Below are 22,548 nucleotides of genomic sequence, written 5' to 3' on the forward strand. Positions count from 1 at the left end.
AGGGGAAGGGAGCTCAAGATACCAAAAAATGAGCCCAGAAGAGAGAAAACTCCAATAGTGTAGTATTTTTAATTGACAAATGGAGTAACATCAAAGTCAATAATCCATGATAAAAGGGGGTCTCCCTAACGCGTTTTGTGTAATAACACATTTTCAAAGGGAGAGAACCCTGTCTCATGTGGGTCTTTATATATAATAAGGCACGCATGCGCCGTTTTGCGATTCCGCGCATGCGCACTAGGCAACAGCGGTGGCAATATTGCTGGCTATAATTATTTTTATCCACCAGATGTCTGCCCCTCCCCTCCAACCATCAGAAGAGTGCCTGTTCCCCCAACCAGTTTAAGTGTGCCTATTTGTCCCAAAGTAGCAGTATAGTGCCTGTTCCCCTGACCATCAGAAGAGTCCTCATTCCTCTGACCATCATAAGAGTGCCCATCCCCTAACAGTCTTAACAAGTGTTCATTTCTTGATTAACCACCTCCCGCCCGCCATATAGTCCAATGACGGGCACAAGGTGGTTCTCTCATTCTGGGAGGATGTCATATGACGTCCTCCCATTCTCACCGCGCATGTGCGACTCAGGGAGCGCGCAGCACGGCGTTCGGCTGTGCACTGTGTCCCTTGGACACAGCGGATCACCGATCTACGGAAAGACCCGAAGATGTCGGCTCAGTCATGTGATCAGCTGTGTCCAACCACAGCTGATCACAAGTAAACAGGGAAATGCTGGTTATCGGCATTTCTCTCCTCTTGAGCTGTCACGCTGACAGAGGAGGGGAGAGGAGAGCCGGTAATCGGCATTCCACAGAGGGGACATATACACTGATCATCAGGGCAGTGATGATCAGTGTGCCCTGATGATCAGTGTGGCCCCAGAAGTGCCACCTCTCAGTGTCTATCAGTACCAGCTGTCAGTGCTGAACAGTGCCACGTGCCAGTGCCCATCAGTGCCACATCAATGCCACATATCATTACCTACTAGTGCACATCAATGCCACATATCAGTGCCCATCTGAGCTGCCTTTCAGTGTCACCCATCAGTGCCAGTAAGTGCCACCTATCAGTGCTTCCAATCAGTACTGCCTATCAGTGCCAGTCAGTGCCGCCTATCAGTGCCAGTCAGTGCCACCTATCAGTGCCAGTCAGTGCTGCCTATCAGTGCTGCCTTTCAGTGCCCATCAGTGATGCCTGTCAATGCCCATCAGTGCACACCTACCAGTGCCTCCTCATCAGTGCCCATCAGTGTCACCTATCAGTGTCCATCAGTGCAGCCTATCACTGCAGCCTCATTAGCGCACATCAGTGAAGGAGGAAAATCACTTATTTACAATATTTTATAATAAAAACTAAGAAAAAACATTTTTTTTTCAAAATTTTCATCGGTTTTTGGTTTGTTTAAGAAAAAATAAAAAAATCCCAAGGTGATTAAATACCACCAAAAGAAAGCTCTACCTGTCACAAAAAAATGATAAAAATGTCATATGGGTACAGTGTTGCATGACCGCGCAATTGTCATTCAAAGTGTGATAGCACTGAAATCTGGAAATTGGCCTGGGCACGAAGGGGGTATAAGTGCCCTGTAGGCACGCGGTTAAAGGATGTTTGCCTGTTCCCTGGGGTTTATACTAGGGTCTTGTAGTTTAATGCATAATTTACAATATACTGTAATTCTCATCTCAGGTCCTTCAGGGTACAGCACAACTCTGAGTCCCTCATATTAGGGCAGCACAGTGGCTAAATGGTTAGCACTTCTGCCTGACAGCACTAGGGTCATTGGTTCAAATCCCAACCATGGCACCACCTGCCTGGAGTTTGCATGTTCTCCCTGTGCTTGCGTGGGTTTCCTCTGGGTTCACCGGTTTCCTCCCATACACCAAAGACATGCTGGTAGGTGAATTGGCTCCTGTCTAAATTGGCCCTAGTATGTGTATGTATGAATGGGAGTTAGGGACCTTAGATTGTACACCCCTTGAGGGTTAGGGACTGATGTGAATGTACAATATATATGTAAAGTGCTGTGTAAATTGACAGCGATATATAAGTACCTGAAATAAATATTACAGTTTACTCCAGATTTATGAAGATTATTGCATGACTTTTTAGGTCTTTCATTGTAAAGCTCACATTTCAGAGTTCCTCACCATCAAACATCACTCCAAAGTCCTGTAAATTGTATAGATTGTAATATAATTCTCACCTTAGGTCTTGCAGCGTACATCCTGGATCTTGGAGTCCCTCACACAGACGTTTTATTCCTGAGTCCTGCAATGGATTTCCCGATAAATCCAGTTTTCTGAGAGATCGGTTTGTGATAAGAACAGAGTGGAGATCTTCACAACACAAAGAAGTTAAACGACATTTTTGGAGGCTGCAAAGACAATATAAATGTGCAATGTAAATGCAGGCCATTGGATTGTGTAGAAATCTTCACTGCAAGGCTGCCCTGTCCTCTTCTTGCTGCTGAACTTCCAGAGCTGTGGGCGTTAACAGCTTTGGGTCTGTAGTCTCAGATAAAGATGATCTGATGCAGACATATTCCCTCCTGCCTTCTCTTCTATTAACTACTTGCCAACCGCAGGTAGCCAAATGACAGCTACACTGCGGCCGGCCAGTTCTGGGAGGGCGTCATATGACGTCCTCCCAGAACACGCTCTCCTGCGCGCACCCGGGGGCACACCCCCAGTGATCTCCGTGATCGCTGTGTCCTACGGACACAGCTGATCACATGATGTGGTAAAAGGCCAATAACAGCAGCCTTTTACCATGTGATCAGCCATGTCCAATGACACGCTGATCACCGGGAAATGCAATTGCCAGTTCTTGGCTGCACTTTCCTCACACTGTCAGAGCGCGAGGAAAGTACTGCCGAGAACCGGCAGTTGTCAGAGCAGGGATCGGCACTGATCATCAGGGCACTGATAATCAGTGCCCTGATGATTGGTGCCCAGCAGTGCCTCCCACCATTTCCGCCCACCAGTGCTCATCAGTGCACCCACCTGTGCCCATCAGTGCATCCAACCATGCCCAGCAGTGCCACCTACCAGTGCCACCTACCTGTGCCCACCAGTGCCACCTACCTGTGCCCACCAGTTCCACCCACCTGTGCCCATCAATGCAGTGCTGCCAGTCAGTGACACCAGTCAGTGTCCAGCAGTTGCGCCAGTCAATGCCTTGAAGTGCCGCTAGTCAGTGCCCAGCAGTGATGCCAGTCAGTTGTACCTATCAGTGCTCTCTATCAGTACCCATCATCAGTGCTGCCTATCAGTGCCACCTACCCGTGACACCTCATTAGTGCTGCCTATCAGTGCCACCTCATTAGTGCTGCCTATCAGTGCCACCTATCAGTGCCACCTCATTAGTGCTGCCTATCAGTGCCCTTCAGTGCTGCCTATCAATGCCCATCAGTGCTGCCTATCAGTGCCCATCAGTGCTGCCTATCAATGCCCATCAGTGCCGCCTATCAGTGCCCATCAGTGCCGCCTATCAGTGCCCATCAGTGCTGCCTCATCAACGCACATCAGTGAAGGAGAAAAATTACTTGTTTGAAAAATTTTATAATAAAAACAAAGACATTTTTTTTTTCAAATTTTTTGCAATTGTTTTGTTTATAGCACAAAAAGTAAAGTGCCCAGTGGGGAGTAAATACCACCAAAATAAAGCTCTATTTGTGAGAAAAAAATGATACAAATTTCATATGGGTACAATCCTGCATGACCGCGCAATTGTCAATCAAAGTGTGACAGCGCTGAAAGCTGAAAATTGGCCTGGTAAGGAAGGGGGTGTACTGTAAGTGCTCAGTAGGCAAGTGGTTAAGAAAAGTTATTTTATTGATTACATTACCTGTAATACATTCTATGAATGGGAAGAGTCTGATCAGTCACAGGATGCTCTCTCCAATTCACAGATTGTGTTACAGGCAGGGAAATCAGTGAAAGAACTTGGAGAAAAGGGCAGGAAGGGCAGTTCCTGTTAGATCCTCTTTAGCACAGGAAGAAGACAGGGCAGCCTTGTAGTGAGGATTGCTTGATAATCCAGCAGCCTTCACATCATGGGACATACTTCATTACAGGCCAGTAATGGAACTAAAGATGTAGAGAATTTTGCTGTTAACTAAACTTCAGCTTTAATAGTCCATATTCCACAAACCCCAAACAAGTGATCATACACACAGGCACAAACAATATCTAGGAACTACAAGTCATTGCGGACAGACTGTCACAACTAGCAGAGACCACACTGCAAATTAGTCCTATTCAAAGTTTATGTTGTTCTCTACTTCCAAAAAAGGACATACCAAACAATATAATCCAGCAAATCAACACAGAGCTGGCAGATATAACTACATCAAAGTTTAACAATCAACTGGCAAAAAAAAATAGATTAATATATATTTTTTAAAATAACAAACATGTTATACTTTCCTACTCTGTGCAGTGGTTTTGCACAGAGCAGCCCTGCTCATGGCCCCTCCCTCCCAGCCAAGTGCCCCCGCAGAAAGAAGTTTGCTATGGGGGCACCTAAGCAGGCTCTCCCCCAAGCCACTGCTCTGCATGTACTTTCACACACACAGCTGCAGCTCAGCTGCGCCTTTCTCTCTTCTCATTGACTCACCTTCAGTGATTGACAGAGGGCAATACTAGCTTCTATGTAAGAATCAATCAAGGCTATCCTCATTAAGACCAAGGAGCAAAGGGGAAGAGAAAGGCAGAGGTAAAAAAAATATATAGAAAAATATAAGTAAAAAATTTCAGCTGGGGATGCTCTCGAAATGCTTGCTCAACCTATTTAACCCCAGGGATTTAGCCTAGCTTGTGATGCCACTTGTGTGGCGACATCCTTCTGAGGTGAATAGGTACACTTTATTGGAGAAGTAAACAGGCCCTTATTGTGGGGGAGATACCTTTATTCCCTATATAATGTATTTTTAATACTCTACAGGTATATTGATATGTGATATTGATATGTGTCTAATGTGGAGTGCCCAAGTGTCTGGCATGCCAGTCACTTGACAAAAGAACTCAGTGCTATTGCCACCAGCAGTGGGACTGAATGGTCCTTTAACACCTTTTTCAACTGTTCATCCCAATTTATAACCTATGTACTCAGGTATCATAGGTGAGCACAGACAAACACACATGTGAAAGGGATCAGGAACAGCACTGCCGCAAGGAGCTCCAGTTCACTGCTGCAGATTCCTGGCACCTGCGCCCTTCCACTGTGCTAGAAGTCCATCTCCACTACCAAGGGTGTTTGGACAGGAATTGTGCAAGAAGCCACCCTTTATCTCATCACCCATCATTTTGGGCACCACAGCCAGAGATACTACAGAACAGACAATGTCCCATGGAACAACACCAGAATTCTGATGGACTCCAGCACTGCCCAGCTATGTGCTCATACCGACCCATCCAACTGTTATATATCACATATACTGGATAATGTCAGATACGTACTCTGAGGATCCTCTGCTTCATCCATGGAGTGGACTGGACCATGGCTGCTATGAGATGGCTGCATACAGTGGAGGAGTTTAAAGAGAGATCGAAAGACAGGAGTTTCATTGGTGAACAGGTGGATACCACCATCATTTCTGAGACCTGGGTAAAGATCAGAGGCATCCACAAGGAGCATTTTTCATTGCATTCTTCTAGCACATTGGCCCTATGGGATCTATGTGTTGAGGTGAGGGGGCAATCCAGCTGGTGACGGATTCATTTCCAGAAACCACCTGCATCAGAAGTTGGTATCTGCATATGTTCCACATTTTAGGACTTGTGCTTTACATGGACTTTTCTTTTGATCTTTGTCATTATCGTTACTATATTTTTTGTATAATTGATTGTCTTTGGGGTTTATATTTGCATACCTTAGTCACAAGGTGCCTATATCATTCATGTTTGTCTCCCACGTATGGGATTGATTGGACCGGAGGGCATTTCAGTGGTGCACGTTTTTTGTTCCATTATATTTCTATGAAGGTCACTTTTGCACAGTGTCACATCTATGATTATATAGGGGAATATTTAGGACCCTTTTGGTCTCATGGTTAGTGTTATTGCATGTTGATATATGCATTTAGGCATTAGGGTCAATATGTTGATGCCATTCTTTCGGCATCTGGGAGTTCACTTTTATCACTGTTAGCCTTCTGCATTTAGGACGGCTTGGCACCATTCACTATTTTTGCATTTATATTACTGACCTTTTCCCTCGATCAGCAGTCTCTTCAATTGGTTCTCACTATTTATTTTCACCAGTTTTTACTAGGCAATACTGGATGTCACTTTCAGACATCTGGGAGCACATATACACCTTATGATATTAGGGACGTTTTTTTCATATTTCTGTTGTACACTTTAATCTCACTGACCATTTTTCATGGTCAGTTTGTGGTTTTATTCTGATTTCTTTCTGGTTTCTTAAAGTTCTATAGTTAATATTTTCACTTGTTTCCACCTATATTGAGCTACACTGTATAATATAATTTATATATGTGGATGAAGTTACAGAATGTTTGGGATAGCGCTACACCATTTTGTTGTATTATACATCTATTTCTATCTAGGCATATAGTCAGGTTATAGCAGCTCCCCCTTTCTTTGGTGCACAGGCAGGTAGCACGGGAGGTCCATCCTATATATTTGTAAACAAGCAGATCCAACATCAGGCTGGGATATAAGAAGCACAGTGTGTCAAGGCATTTCTTGATACATCACAACAAAGATCTGCACTTACCATCAGCAATGATTGTGGAACAAATCCCTGTTTCCAAGAAATACAACAGAATTACAAGATTCTGCAAATGAGAAACTTCCTGGATACGTGGACTGAACACACTTATCCCAGATGGCCTCAATGAGGCCATTGAAACTTTCTAAGAATCATTATATCATTGTTCATCTAGTACATACTCAACTGAACTACTACATCCCCCACTTGAATTTCATGTGTATAAGGCTTCATGCACACAGGATGTTAAAATAAAACTCTCCTAGAAGCCTTCCTCCTGGCAGCAGCATTTTTGCAGAAAAGTATCTAAGCTTTTACAAGCATTTGGGCATGTTTACAAGCATCAAGCGCTTTGGCGTTAATTCATTTAATTGGCCAGAATGAATAAGCCTAGCATTAACACACGTTTAGGCGCATTTATCAGCATCAAGCGTTTTTACTGCCAAAGCATTGCTGCTCCTGGACGCACTGACCCTGGGGTTTTTTTTTCTGCTGGTAAACATTACTGCTACTAAAAGCTTCTATGTGCATGGACACATAGGATAGGCAGGGGTGGACTGACAACTCATGGGGCCCCCAGGCAATAGAGGATCATAGGGCCCTTATGTTCTTGCCCACACTCAAACCACACCCCAAAAAGCCTATGAAAGGTACCAGGGACATCTCATGGGGCCCCCTATTAACCCTGGGCCCTAGGGCAGTGCCAGAGAGCCCGAATCGTCCACCCCTGCATAGAGGGCTGTTTGGAAGCAGTAAAAAAAAACCTCCTGACACCCCTAAAAGTGGCTGCAAAAATGTCCTGTGTGCATGAAGCCTAAGGTTGTATGTGCTTACTCATGTGACATTATGACTATGATGGTTTTTAACATATTATCTTACAAACATAATTTAGCCTTTTTAAATACACTAATCATTTCATATTCAGCACCTGCGTTTAGGCTAATCACATCCCTTACAATCACATCCTCACAGGTTACTCTCTCATTTAGGATCCAATGTGAAACTATCCTCGGACAGCAAATTATCAGCTTATATTAACAGCAGAAAATGGAGGCTGGAAGAATGCATGGAAAAGTCTTTTGGACACTACATCACTGACCAGAGAAGACATTCAGGTAGTGAAGTGGAAGAAAAGACTGTCAATGTTTTAGTAGGTAAACATTATAAACACATTACCTATAAGGCAGAGTAAGTGAGGCAATAATAGTCAGGGCAAACACTCAAATACAGATTACCCATAACCTGTGCCTTTAAAACCGCAACCCCAAAGTGGTCTTTAAGGTCTAAGGTGCTATATTAATGGACCATGCTCTTGGACCTGTATAGCATCCTGCAGCTAATTCACCTATTGAACCAAAGAACCAAGAACACTGAATGTAGGATTCATGGCCCAAAGCAAATGTTACAGGCTGGCCCCATCAAGGTACGGATCCATAGGTATATGTTAAGGATTCTAGCTGTCTGAGCAGAGTGGGTTCACAGCTTAGCAGGAGAGCACTGTTCTGCATTCCTGACAAATCCTAGAATAGGAATGGAGCTATGGGGGAAGTATGTTGTACATCGTAACAAGGCATGCTACACAGTGAAGCTAGTAAACTGTCAGAAAAATGACAGCCTGAATCTAGTGCGGTGAACATTGCATGTACACAAAGAGCCTTTGGAGCATACAATGGACATCATCCACATAAAGCCGTATGGTGTGTACTTTATCCCCAACCTGTCCCCATTGAATGTTTGGGCAAGTTCTAACATGCTCAGATAAAGGTTCCATTACAGAAGATGGAAAATGTATTATTTTGCTGTAGCAAGGAATTGAGAGAGATCAGTAAGCTTTTCAATACAATTTCAGAAGCAGTTGTGTCCATAGCCAGATAATTAAAGGATAAGTTCACCTTTTTGGCAAAAATAATAAATGCACATTTTTTTGCAGGAGCCTGGAAAGCATTGCACCAATGATCAGTAGATCGCTGATGCCATGCAGATCTTCTGCAGACTTGTCAGAATATCTGATTGCCATATGGAGATGTACAGCCAAACAGATATATTGACAGGAAGCTTCAATTAACTATCACGGCACTCCACAGCCCCGTGATAGTTCATTGGAAACTACAAGCTGACTGCTGCTAAGGCTGCCGGGACTTGTAGGCACTAATTCACAGAACTCTGTGAATGAGTGACGAGGCCGTGTTGGCGGAGCCCCACATGGCCACGCTGTTTTCAAAATCTGACAGATAGTACAAGGAAACTTCTCCCGTATTACCTGTCAGAGGGAGGAGCAGTGGCTGTGGCAATGGGAACATGTAAAATGTTCCAACAGTGAACCTTTCCTTTAAGCAATGTGTCTTCTGAGTCATCTTCTGTGTATGCCTGTGCTATGTACAGTGTCACAGTATAAACTGCTTTTGGCCCTTTAGAATCAGAGGATGTGAAGAGGGAAGCTGTCTCAGGTATCTTGGTTACCATGCCTGATTGGAGATGAAAATAAATGCGTATCCATGCCATCTAGGTGTTAATGAAAGCAGAAGGAGGTAGGGGAACTGCCATCCCTAAAGGGAGCTGTCACCCTCATTGGCCTTTCCCTTTCTTGTGCTAGCAAACAATTCCATCAGTTTGTGTAGCTTTGCCCAATTGGACCACCACCAAGACATCTCAAATGCATGTCCGCTGTATGAAGGCTCTACAGGGTGAGATAAGAGCAGTGGTTTGAGCAACTTGTTGCCACTGGGAAGTTGGGTGCCAAGTCCAAACTCACATGCAGCATGCCCAGGCCACATCCCCACCTCTTGATTGTATTTTTTTATTGGTGCAAGTCCCTCATGGCAGTGTTGGAGAATTTTTAACATGATTTCACTCAAGCCAAAGGCTTGGAAGTGGATAGTCTTGTTTCTATCAGCTTCTTGAATCTTGTAGAGAGTTAATAAACAATGTGTGGAAATGTGAAAGATATGGTTTGTTATGTGAGAATCAGCAATAAAGACTCTGGTGAACTCTGGGCTATCTTGGTCTAGAGGGTTACATAAAGGTTGGATGGCTGGTATTGACCCTTTTACTGCCACTGATAGTACCCCTACACATGTGGCATGTAATTAAATTCCTGGTTGTTATAACAGCCATGAGTTTGTTTACATTTTTAGAGCAGACTGTGGGCTAAATTGTAGAAGTGACTGTATGGACTGCTTCTATAATGTTTTTTTCTGTGTCTCCCTGTGTGAGTACCCCCCTTTCTTGTTCTCCAATTTCATATACTTCTCCTGGGAGCTCAGGACCAAAAAAATTACACATCAAGATAGTGAACACTAAGAGATAGAGGAATGTCCATTTTACCATCTTGGTAAAGGTAAAAATCCAGTATGTTGCTCTGAAGCAGCAGCAGCGCCAGGGAGCCAGCAGTGGCACAGGTTAGGCACATTTCATTTGATGGTCATGTGATTACACCACAAGAGAAGGGCATTGGAAGCTAAAGAGTCTCCTAGGGGTAACCTATGCATTGGTTACAAATTACGCATGCATCCTCTCAGCTGATTTGGGACTGCCTTGTTGGTACGGGGCCCCATTATAGTTTCAGCAAGCCTAATGTCTTCCAGAAGCCAGGAGATGGGAGCACAGTTAGGAGGGTGCTTGTGTGCCATGTCAGGTACTGAAGACTCTGGACATAGTCCCATCAATATGGTTTCTCCCAAAAGGCCAGGCGTGTCAGATGCTTTGGAGCCCACATGTCTGTCTGGTATGGCGGCTAATTCAAAGGCAACTTCTTCAGCTTATGTTCTGAAGATTGATATGGCATCTGCCTTGGCTAGTTTATGGAATAAACTTGCTGGCATGTTTGCCTTCATAGGGCAAGGTTGTAAAAAGAATGGATGATTCCCTACGCCTGTCCAGTTCCCTGTAGTGGATGATGAGTGGGTGGACATAGAGTGAAAGGCAAAGGGGCAGAACTTGAAGACAGACACACATTGGATTCCACGTCTGAGGAATCTGAGCCTTAGGAAATCCACAGTTTGACTGTCTCTCAGGTTCAAAGGATGTTAGTGCATTCCTTGACAGAGATGTTTTGGGCTTATTTCAGGTTGCCAATTCTGCACCCATTAAGTTTTCAACTCTGGGATCATTATGTCCACCATATTGTTCCCAGTATTTTCCCTACATCCTTTCTTATAATAGATGCTGCATGCAGAGTGGGATCACCTAGGTAGGGTGTTTGCGGCTCCAAAGAGGCACTTAGAGGAAAAGTTCTCAAAGAAATGGAACATGCTCTCGGTAGATCTCAGCAGTTTCCCATCTATTTATAAATTTGACTTGCCCAGTTGATGACATTCAGGTCTTCAAAGACCTGGCTGTAGCAGCTATTGGTGTCTGTCAGAGTCTTAGGGGATGGATTAAGAACTCTGCAGATGTTAAGGGTAACACCCTGGAGATGTTAACAGAGTTTCCTCTGGCCCCGTTTTGCAGTGGATGCCTAAAAAGGACTTCATTCAGCAAATTTATTTTGGTCTTTTGTACATTCAACTGCATTCAGTTGATGAAAACCTGCTTCAAAGAATTGCTTTGCAAATAGTTGTTGACAGGTTTTCAGTTTGCATAGGAAGCATCTGGATAAATATATCCATAGGATTTCAGGAGGTAAGAGTTCTCTTCTACCTCTCAAGAAAAAGAATAAGTGTCTGGCTCATATGGCAACTGCTCCTTCTATATCTGCATTGGGCTGTTCTAGACAGTCTTTTTGGTGCTCTCAGGCTATGTTCCCTAGAGGGAAGGCTCAGGGCCAGTTTCATAAAAAATCCTGGGCATCTAAGCCAGCTAAGTCAGATTCCATGGCCTCTTCCCAATGAAGGGGTGTCCTCACCGATTCAGCTGAGGGGGCATTTGCTGGCACTTGTAGATGTAGCGAGAGGAGGTTGGATGTTTGTTTGACTCTGCAGTCACTCTTTTTTACAGACTAGAGTTTCAAGAATTTCCTCCTCTGTGATTTTAAGAGGTCAAATGTTTCAATGAATCCACAAAAAAGATAAATGCTATTTCAGGCTCTCGAGCATCTTCTTTCACAAGGGGTGATTGGGCCAGACCCAGAAGCCAAAAGGTTCCTCAGTTTTTACTTGAACCTGGTCATGGTCCTAATGCTAAACAGTGATGTTTGGCCAGTTTTGGACCTCATCAGCCTCAACAAGTCTATCCAGGTCCAGACTTTTCAATAGGGTCAATACACTCAGTGGTATCCATGAGACTTCCTAGCATTTGTGGCCATTAAGGATGTCTATTTTCATGTGTGCAATACAGGACCAGAACTTTTAGTTTGTGGCTCTGCCATTAGGGATGGCCACGGCTCCCCCTAGGTGTTCACAAAATGCTAGCTCAGGGGGTACTCATTCTGTGGTATTTGTTTAATATGTACTATTCTAGGACCTAGCAATCTTATGTGACCCGGTGGGAAGCTAGGGGAAATTTCATCCTAGTAAATATGTGATAGGTCAGATTTTGGCTTTTCTCCAATCCAGAATTGATTTGAAATTAGCCTTGAGTACCATTTAAGGAGCATATTTCAGCCTTGATATTTGTTTACAAGGGCCTCTTCTCCACAACCGTAGCCTGTTGCTGTGGGGGTCTGTGGGTGGGGGCTTATTGGAATCTGGAAGTCCCCTTTAACAAGGTGGCCCCTAGACCCTGGCTCCCCATGTGAACGAGTATCTATTCACAAAAAAGTGTAGGGTAAAAAAGACAGGAGACAGTCTTTGACAAGTCCTTTATTAAAAATATTTTTTTTAAAAAAATGTCCCCTGAAATAAATTCAATGTCAATGTCACGATGCCCACCGCTACTTGAAAAAAGAAAAAAAAAAGCGATCTGCTCACGTTGCTGGATCCCACCATCTGACAGCTGCACCCCCGATGACAGTTCTTAAATACTGTTATGACATTACAAGGGGGCAGGGTTCAGGTGCATTGCTTTGACCAATCACAATGCACTGTCAGGGTGCAGTGCATTGTGGGGTGTGGCTGGAGAACAGCCTGCCAAACGCTCATGTGTTCAGAAAACACACAAATGGGATATGTTCGGGTCAAGCTTAGGTTCGACTCGAACATGTAGCCCAACACTATTTCAGACTTTCATGTTAACCATGATATTGTTTTGTTGTACTGTTGGCTGCTGCCATTGTGCTATTGCTGGGTGTCCAGTTTGTTCCTATACCTTTATGGGCTCCTTCCAGCATACCTGCCCTTAATCTATCTATTATTAGAGATGGGCAAACACCTCTGGGTTCAGTTGGCAGTAGAGCATTCGAACGGGCCAAAAGTTCGCTGGGAACATCCAACCTAATACAAGTCTATGGGACTTGAATTTGCAAATTCAAAAGTGCCCATTTTAAAGGCTTATATGCATGGTATTGGCCATAAAAGTGGTATGGGGACTTGGGTACTGCCCTGAGGGAGATTAATCAGTGAAAATAATTTTTTAAAAACACCATTTTTAAAGGAACGGTCATTTTTTCATTGCTGAAAGTAAAAAAAAATCCTTTAAATATCATGTCTTGGGGGTCCCCTTAAAATACCTGCAATGTCAGGACTGACATTTCTTTTTTTAAATAACATGTTTATAAAAAAAAGAACAGAGTGGGGTTTCCCCCCCAAAATCTATACCAGATTTGTTTTTTTATGTATTTTTTGTGTATATTATTTTTGTAAATTATTATTCTTTATGTAATGTTTTTTTTTTTTTTTTTGGAAGGAGAGTGTTTTCCCCTCTGTCTTATATATTGTGAGGTGGATACTGTGCACAGTGAGACCTCAATGCATTGTGGGTTGTCTGGCAGGTGAACAGTTGGTGCCTCCACACCGCAAACTTTCAGAGTTATTCTTGACAAGTCCAGGATTGGACCCGGCTCTGAAAATTCTAATTATATGTACCTATCATACAGGTGTAGAAAAATGGGCCTTGGGTATTGGTGGTGCCTGAACACTGTATCCCCTCACAGTTACTATTGCTGGGTGCAGGAATGGGCCCTGCAGTTAAAAATTGTTAACAATTAGAGAAAAATGGTGAAAAAAATGAAATTATTATTATTATTATACAGGATTTATGGCGCCAACAGTTTGCTCAGCGCTTTACAATATAACGGGAGACAATACAGCAACAATACAGATCAATACAAGAGGGTTAGGAGGGCCCTGATCCTTGGAACTCACAGTCTAAGAGAAATGACATGCACCTATGAAACTGGTGTTGAAAAATTGGGCCTTGGGTGTTGGTGGTGCCCTAAACCAAAAAATTTTTTGGAAGCTAGCAAAATCAATATTGAGGAATAGGATAGGAAACATAGACAGTCCTCAAGTGATCCCAGATCCCTAACAAATTATTATTATTATTATTATTATACAGTATTTATAAAGCGCCGATAGTTGGCTCAGCGCTGTACATTACAAAGGGGGACAGAACATGTGACAGAACAATACCAATACAATGCAAAACATGAGGGGATCGAGGGCCCTGCTCTTTCGAGCTTACAAATGTTATCAGTTACATCATCATCAGGGACAAGATAGTTGCTTTTGATCCAGGACTGATTCATTTTGATAAATGTCAGCTGGTCAGCGGAGTCTGTGGACAGACGCACTCTTTTATCCATCACAAATCCTCCAGCAGTACTGAATGTCCAATCGGAAAGCACACTGGATGCAGGACAGGCCAGTACCTCGATGGCATATTGAGCAAGTTCTGGCCAGTGATCCATCCTCAAGACTCAGTAACCCAGTGGATGCTCAGTTGGAAAGGTCTCCAAGTCTGTTCTTGCCCCTAGATAATCCTGCACCATATGATGCAGACCCTGCCGATGGGTGCTTAAACCTAACAGTCCTGGGCGCTGAGGACTAAAGAACTGTTTAATCGGTCAGCTGGCCGCCTTCTCCACCACTCTTCATTTGACAGAATGAAGCCTCAGAAACACGTTGTCCAGGAAATGGTGACCTCCCAGTGTCTGGAAAGGCGTTACACAAATTTTTTTTCAAGGTGTCCTCAAAGATGTTTCATCCTCTGCTCCCTCTGGGAAGACTGGATGAGCTCTGCACCTTTACCCTTGTAACGTGGATCAAGAAGGGTTGCCAACCAGTATTGATCCCTCTTCTTGATAACACGAATCCTCAGGTTCTGACGTGGGCTTTGCAGAATCAGGGAGCCCATGTAGTGTAGGTTTGAGGAGGCAGGAGATTCTGAGTCCTCTGGGTCACTTAGGATGACTTCTGTATGTGATCCTCTACTTCCATGCTGCTGCAATCCTCCTCCTTCTATTCCTACTCCTTCTGTGTGTTCTGCGGCCCCGCAGGAATGGTTTCTGCATAAAGGGGGCCTTGAGAGGACAGGAAATCCTCCTCTTCCTCCCTCTGTTCTGCCTCCAGTGCCCTGTCCATGATTCCATGCAGCTTGTGCTCCAGCAGGATGACTACAGGGATAGTGTCACTGATGCATGCAGTGTCACAGCTCACCATCCTTGTGGCCTCCTCAGATGGTGACAGGACAGAGCATGCATCCATTGTCAGCAGCCACTGGTGAGGTGAGAAGAAGCCAAACTCCCCTGAGCCTGTCCTTGTGCCATTTTCACACAGGTACTCATTGATGGTCCTCTGCTGTGTATGCAGCCGCTGCTGTGTTACCAAAGTGGAGTTCCACCGAGTGGACATGTCACAAATTAGTCAGTTGGTGGGCAGGTTGAATTCCCATTTATTTTCAGGCAGCCGAACACTGGCCGTGTATGAACCCCAGAAATGGCCAGACTTTTCTGGCCTGCCTCAGAAGATCTTGAAAGCCTGAGTACCTGTTTAAGAAATGCTGCACCACCAAATTCAGGACATGTGCCAAGCATGGAACATGTGTCAAGTGTTCCTGTCGGAGGGCGGAGAGAAGTTTGGTGCCATTGTCATATACAACCATTCATGGCTCAAGCTGCCGTGGCATCAACCACCTCTGAGTCTGCCCCTGCAGAGCTGACAGAATCTCTGGCCGGGGTGGCTCCTGTCCCTTAGACAGACCAGCTGAAGCACCACGTGGCATCTTTTATCCTGACTGCTTGCATAGCCCCTTGGATGCTTATGAAGCACTGCTGGTTCAGAGGACAATTCAGCAGAAGAGGCAATAGAGGAAGGGGAAGGGGAGGGGGTGGAGCAGACAGATGTGGCAGAATCACCACCAGGTTTTTGGAGGTGTGGTGGTGGAACAAGCTCCAGAACTGAACCCTGTCCTGCATCCTTCCCAGCTGCTAGCAGAGTTACCCAGTGTGCCGTGACAGATTTGTAATGTCCCTGACCATGCCTGCTGGACCACATATCAGCAGTAATGTGCCTCTCCTTCTTGACCTTTTGGACATGGTGGGGATTTTGTATGGGATTTATATCACTTTATTGTTCTGTGTGGGATGGGATTTTGGTGCTTGGGTGCCATATGTTTGTGCTTGGTGCACTATAAACTATTTTAGTCATTTTATTCCCTCCTATAACAGTGCACAAGGCTTCTCCTATATCAGTGCACATGTCTGCTCCTTTAACACTGCACACGTCACATTGCTTTGGCCAATCACAATGCGCCACCAGAGCACATTGCATTGTGGGGCGCGAACATCCCACTAAATGCCCCATATGTTTGTGTGTTCAGTAAACACACAAACAGCCATTGATCAAGTTGAACATACAGCCCATCCCTAATCTATTATTATATACAGTTGTGTTCAAAATAATAGCAGTGTGTTGAAAAAAGTGAATAAAGCTGAAAATCCTTCTAATAGCTTTTATTTCCATCCACACAAATGCATTGGGAACACGACACATTCTATTCCAAATCACAACATGAAGAAAAATACATCAAATTTGTGTTGTTCCTCTAAAAAAATGGAAGAAAAGTGAATATTAGACGGTTCAAAAAAATGGCAGTGTTTGTATTCTTCTTTACAAACTCAAACATTCACTATATAAACTGAGAAATGTTTGAAGATTTTGCTTTCCTTTGAATGACTTCATGAATATTTGGTTGTAGTCGCACTGTTTCTGAGAACTGCTGTACATCTGTGTTGCATGGAGTCACCCAACTTCTGGCCCCTGTGATCAGGTATTCCAGACCAGGATGATTGGACCACATTCCACAGTTCTTCTCTATTTCTTGGTTTTGCCTCAGAAATGGCATTTTTGATGTCACCCCACAAGTTTTCTATTGGATGAAGATCCGGGGATTGGGCTGGCCACTCCATAACGTCCATCTTGTTGGTCTGGAACCAAGATGTTGCACGTTTACTGGTGTGTTTGGGGTCGTTGTCTTGTTGGAACCCCCATTTCAAGGGCATTTCCTCTTCAGCATAGGGCAGCATGACCTCTTCAAGTATTCTGATGTAATCAAACTGATCCATGATCCCTGGTATGCGATAAATAGGCCCAACACCGTAGTATGAGAAACATCTCCATATCATGATGCTTGCACCACCATGCTTCACTGTCTTCACAGTGTACTGTGGCTTGAATTCAGTGTTTGGGGGTCGTCTGACAAACTGTCTCCGCCCACTAGACCCAAAAAGAACAATCTTACTTCCATCAGTCCACAAAATGTTGCCCCATTTCTCTTTGGGCCGGTCAATGTGCTCTTTGGCAGATTGTAACCTCTTCAGCACACGTCTTTTTCCCAACAGTGGGACTTTGCGGGGACTTCTTGCAGATAGCTTGGCTTCACATAGGCGTCTTCTAATTGTAACAGTCCTCACAGGGAACATCACACCTTCTTTCATCTTCCTGGAGCTGATTGTTGGCTGAGTCCGCACCATTTTGGCTATTCTTCTATCCATTCCAATGGTAGTTTTTCGCTTTCTTCCGCGTCTTTCAGGTTTTGGTTGCCATTTTAAAGCATTTGCGATCATTTTAGCTGAGCAGCCGATCATTTTCTGCACTTCTTTATATGTTTTCCCCTCTCCAATTGACTTTTTAATCAAGGTACGCTGTTCTTCTGAACAATGTCTGGAATGACCCATTTTCCTCAGAATTTCAGAGAGAAATGCACTGTAACCAGCATGCTGCCTTCCTTCCTTAAATAAGGGCAATAATTGCCACCTGTTTTTCAAAGAATGAATGACCTCACTAATAGAACTCCACACTGCTATTATTTTGAACACGCCCCTTTCAATGAGTGATTCAATGACACAGAATCAGCAGCATGCATGTCATGACTGTTGGGTCTGTTGGATTTCTATTACTCTACTACACCTGCTAGGAAATTATTTGCCATGTAGAAATATCATTTCCACCAAAAACAGTGATTGATCCGGTTAGTGATGTCTGACTGCTATTATTTTGAACACAACTGTATGTGCTCCAACTTTGGAGACTCCCAAAATGTTAATACTGCAGTATACTGGGGTGTCGTGATGTGGCCTCTGCAGCTTATACATATATTTGCAAATGTGTGCAAAATAAACCCCTTGTTTTTAGTGTGAACTGTTAGACAGGGTTAATTTGGTTTATTTGCAGGCTGGCAAGTGAGCTGGGATCTTTGTTTGCTGTTTTGATACATGCTTTGCTCTTCCATGTGCTCCTTGCGGCAAAGGCCAGTTATAGGTTGGGGTAAGTGCCATTTATACAGGACATTGTTTTTGCCTTCTTTTTTTCCCAATCCTCAGGCCCTTCGCACTTTGGATGTGGTGTTGGTTGTCAAGTTGTACAGTATTTGAAATTGTCTTCTGTGATCAGGCAGTCAGATTCATTGTTTGTCCTTCCTGGAGGTCCAAGGAAGGCTCAGACATCTACTAAGCTGGCTATTTCATGTTGAATTTGTCAGCTTATTTCCCAAGCCTCTGGCTGGAATGGAAAGACTCCCCATTTTAAGTGATGGCTCACTCTACACAAAATGTTGGTGCAGCTTGGGTTATGTATCATCAGGCATCAGCGACTCAGGCTGCAAGGCTGTAACCTTGTCTTCAGTACATACCTTCACAAGGTTGTATCAGGTGGATGTAAGGATCACTGAGAATACTGCCTTTGGCAGCAGTGTGCTGTGGGCTGCTGAGTAGTGTCTTTGAACCTGTTAGTGGCTACTGTGTCTCCCTCCCCTCATGTACATTGCTTTGGGACATCCCAGGTAGTCATGAATAATAACCTGCTCTGTGTCCTGTGATGTACAGGAAAAGGATTTAACAGGTAAATGCAACAATCCAATAATTCCAGAATCCTGCAATTTATTATGATACTTCAAATATCATTCACAAATCAGCCCCTGTTGGATACAGCCTGCATCTCGGAATCCCTCACAGAGTTTATTCAAGAACCCTATAGAGTACTGTATTACTTCTAGTATTAAGGCCTGTACACGTGATAAGAAAACTGTATACAAATTTTCATACTAGAACCAATCATTTGATAATTGGATCATTCTTACACAGCTTTTGAGAGCAGATCACAATAATTCATGCGAATACCCGAAGGGACGATAATGCAAATTTTTCTTGTACGATGCACAACATCACTTTTGAAATTCTATTCAGTTGTACAAGAATCTTTATAAGTTGAGTAACCTCTTTGTTTTCGATATGGAGACTAGCACGCAAAAAAAGAAAACGGATGATCATTTGTCTGATACTCTCATTCTGTATACTAGACATTATTCTCCAATCACTGAAACAACAAATAACCTGCGGTTTCCTGTAGTCAGTGGTCACGGTAGACGTGTGTACATGGAGCCTATCGCTGCAAAATGCAGTACAATGCGTCAAACTAGAATTTTTGGACTTTTTTTTAGCAAAAAACGCTGCTAAATGGTAATGCAAAAACTCAAAAAACCTCAAAATAACCAGCGTTATTAAAATACCCCCCCAGTGTGCATGAACCCTTAATAATATGGACTTTATTTATTTGATTTAATTTTTGTGCTGTGTTTATTAAATGTTCTTGCATGGCGACCACTTCCTGTTATCTCACATATATATTCTTATTATTATAGCCAAATTTACCCCCCTAACTCCTCCCACAGTTGTTACACTACATAGACAGTAATATACCGAAACTTGCAGATTGTTCCCGATTGGTGTGCTATTACTTTGTGGAACGTTTCACCGAATGGTTCACAAAATATCGGCATTTTTGTGGTGAAATTGGTCCCATAGGAATGAATGGTGGAATGTTCAAAACTAGAGTGGGAGTTGACAAAAGCTAGAGTGTGAAAGGAAAAATCAGAACATGATTTGTAAACTGCCATCACTCCCTCATTTTCAAGCCCACCTACACAAATCTTATATCACAATGTTCAGCTATCCCTGCTGCCACTAAAAATGTTCACGGCTAAGCCATAGTCCTGATAGTTTTCACAATCTGACCATTTGTTTGCAACTCATGCCACCCATTGACATTCATTGAAACTCCACTCTAGCCACCTCAAATTTGAAGGGCAATATCTAAACTGCAACTGTGCCTTCATTTTTAATATTTCAGAGACATACTATGCAATGTAGGTCTGGGTCTTGTGATTCTCACAATGTAACGCTCTTCACTGTAGGATTAATAGTTTTAAAACTACAGCTGTTTGAAGATGGCAACCGCCAGTGAAGTGAGCAAGTTGGAGCAGTTTGTTTTTAACCGCTCCTCTGCCCTTGCTGTAGAGTGAGTTGCCATAGGAACCCAGGTGTGTGAGCAGCCAGCAGAGTGACCTAAGCCACTTCGCCCACTCCAGTTGTAGACTACTGGTGGAGGAAAGAACACTTCACACAATTTCCCCATAAATTGTAGATTTTCTAGTTATATATTATTCTCCAGTTATCTCCTGCACGGTACACTCTGGATTTTTGAGGCCCCTCACACAGAAGGTTTATTCCAGAGATCTGCAGATTATATAATTTAAAGTATAATTCTCACCTCATGTCCTGCAGAGTACAGCCAGGATGTTGGAGCCCCTCACACAGAAGGTTTATCCCGGAGTCCTGCAGATTATATCATTTATAGTATAATTCTCACCTCATCTCCTGCAGAGTACAGCCAGGATGTTGGAGCCCCTCACACAGAAGGTTTATTCCGGAGTCCTGCAGATTATATCATTTATAGTATAATTCTCACCTCATCTCCTGCAGAATACAGCCAGGATGTTGGAGTCCCTCACACAGAAGGTTTATTCCGGAGTCCTGCAGATTATATCATTTATAGTATAATTCTCACCTCATCTCCTACAGAGTACAGCCAGGATGTCGGAGCCCCTCACACAGAAGTTTTATTCTGGAGTCCTGCAGATTATATCATTTATAGTGTAATTCTCACCTAATCTGCTGCAGAGTACAGCCAGGATGTTGGAGCCCCTCACACAGAAGGTTTATTCTGGAGTCCTGCAGATTATATCATTTATAGTAAGTTTCTCACCTCAGCTCCTGCAGAGTACAGCCAGGATGTCGGAGCCCCTCACACAGAAGTTTCATTCCAGAGTCCCATAGAGAGTTCTTGGATAAATCCAGTTTTATGAGAGATTGGTTTGTGATAAGAGCAGAGCGGACTTCATCACAGCATGGGGATAATACAAAACAATCCTGGAGGCTGCAGAGACAAAATAGACACACCATGATATACTCAAAGTACATTGTCCCAGTGGAGTTAGGTGACAGAAAACACAAATGATCTTTTATACTGACACACACACAGCTGTGTGCTCAATCCCTGACTAATAGGAATGGGCAACATACTTGGGTTTTGTTTGCAGGCAGGTTCACTTAACACATCATAAAATCTGCAAAATGATAACATTAATTTTGAAAATCAGTTCTCTCCTCTTTAAAGCGGAGTTCCACTCATACTGTCAAAAAATAAAAGTCAGCAGCTACAAGAACAGGGGATTGGGGAAATTTGTGCTAGGAGATGGGATTGGGCAGGGGGTTGTGCTAGAAGGGAGGATTGGGCAGGGGGTTGTGCTAGAAGGGAGGATTGGGGAAATTTGTGCTAGGAGATGGGATTGGGCAGGGGGTTGTGCTAGAAGGGAGGATTGGGCAGGGGGTTGTGCTAGAAGGGAGGATTGGGGAAATTTGTGCTAGGAGATGGGATTGGGCAGGGGGTTGTGCTAGAAGGGAGGATTGGGGAAATTTGTGCTAGGAGATGGGATTGGGCAGGGGGTTGTGCTAGAAGGGAAGATTGGGGGGGATTTGTGCTAGGAGATGGGATTGGGCAGGGGGTTGTGCTAGAAGGGAGGATTGGGGGGGATTTGTGCTAGGAGATGGGATTGGGCAGGGGGTTGTGCTAAAAGGGAGGATTGGGGAAATTTGTGCTAGGAGATGGGATTGGGCAGGGGGTTGTGCTAGAAGGGAGGATTGGGCAGGGGGTTGTGCTAGAAGGGAGGATTGGGGAAATTTGTGCTAGGAGATGGGATTGGGCAGGGGGTTGTGCTAGAAGGGAGGATTGGGGGGGATTTGTGCTAGGAGATGGGATTGGGCAGGGGGTTGTGCTAGAAGGGAGGATTGGGGGGGATTTGTGCTAGGAGATGGGATTGGGCAGGGGGTTGTGCTAAAAGGGAGGATTGGGGAAATTTGTGCTAGGAGATGGGATTGGGCAGGGGGTTGTGCTAGAAGGGAGGATTGGGCAGGGGGTTGTGCTAGAAGGGAGGATTGGGCAGGGGGTTGTGCTAGAAGGGAGGATTGGGGAAATTTGTGCTAGGAGATAGGATTGGGCAGGGGGTTGTGCTAGAAGGGAGGATTGGGCAGGGGGTTGTGCTAGAAGGGAGGATTGGGCAGGGGGTTGTGCTAGAAGGGAGGATTGGCCAGGGGGTTGTGCTAGAAGGGAGGATTGGGGAAATTTGTGCTAGGAGATGGGATTGGGCAGGGGGTTGTGCTAGAAGGGA

General features: G+C 44.1%; 1 protein-coding gene across 1 annotated transcript in view; it reads right to left on the minus strand.

The window, feature by feature from the left end:
* Window positions 1-22,548, minus strand: part of LOC149461827 (NACHT, LRR and PYD domains-containing protein 12-like) — a 196,707-nt gene that overhangs the window by 35,782 nt on the left and 138,377 nt on the right. The window contains exons 7-8 of the mRNA XM_089677623.1: window positions 21,087-21,257; window positions 2,201-2,371 (exon numbers count right to left, since the gene is read on the minus strand). Of these exons, the coding sequence (XP_089533749.1) occupies window positions 2,201-2,371; window positions 21,087-21,257 (342 nt within the window). The remainder of the gene's footprint in view (window positions 1-2,200; window positions 2,372-21,086; window positions 21,258-22,548) is intronic.

The sequence above is a fragment of the Staurois parvus genome, unplaced genomic scaffold, assembly GCF_062004578.1.
Source record: "Staurois parvus isolate SC_StPar_1 unplaced genomic scaffold, SC_StPar_1.0 ptg000191l, whole genome shotgun sequence".
NCBI lineage: Eukaryota > Metazoa > Chordata > Amphibia > Anura > Ranidae > Staurois > Staurois parvus.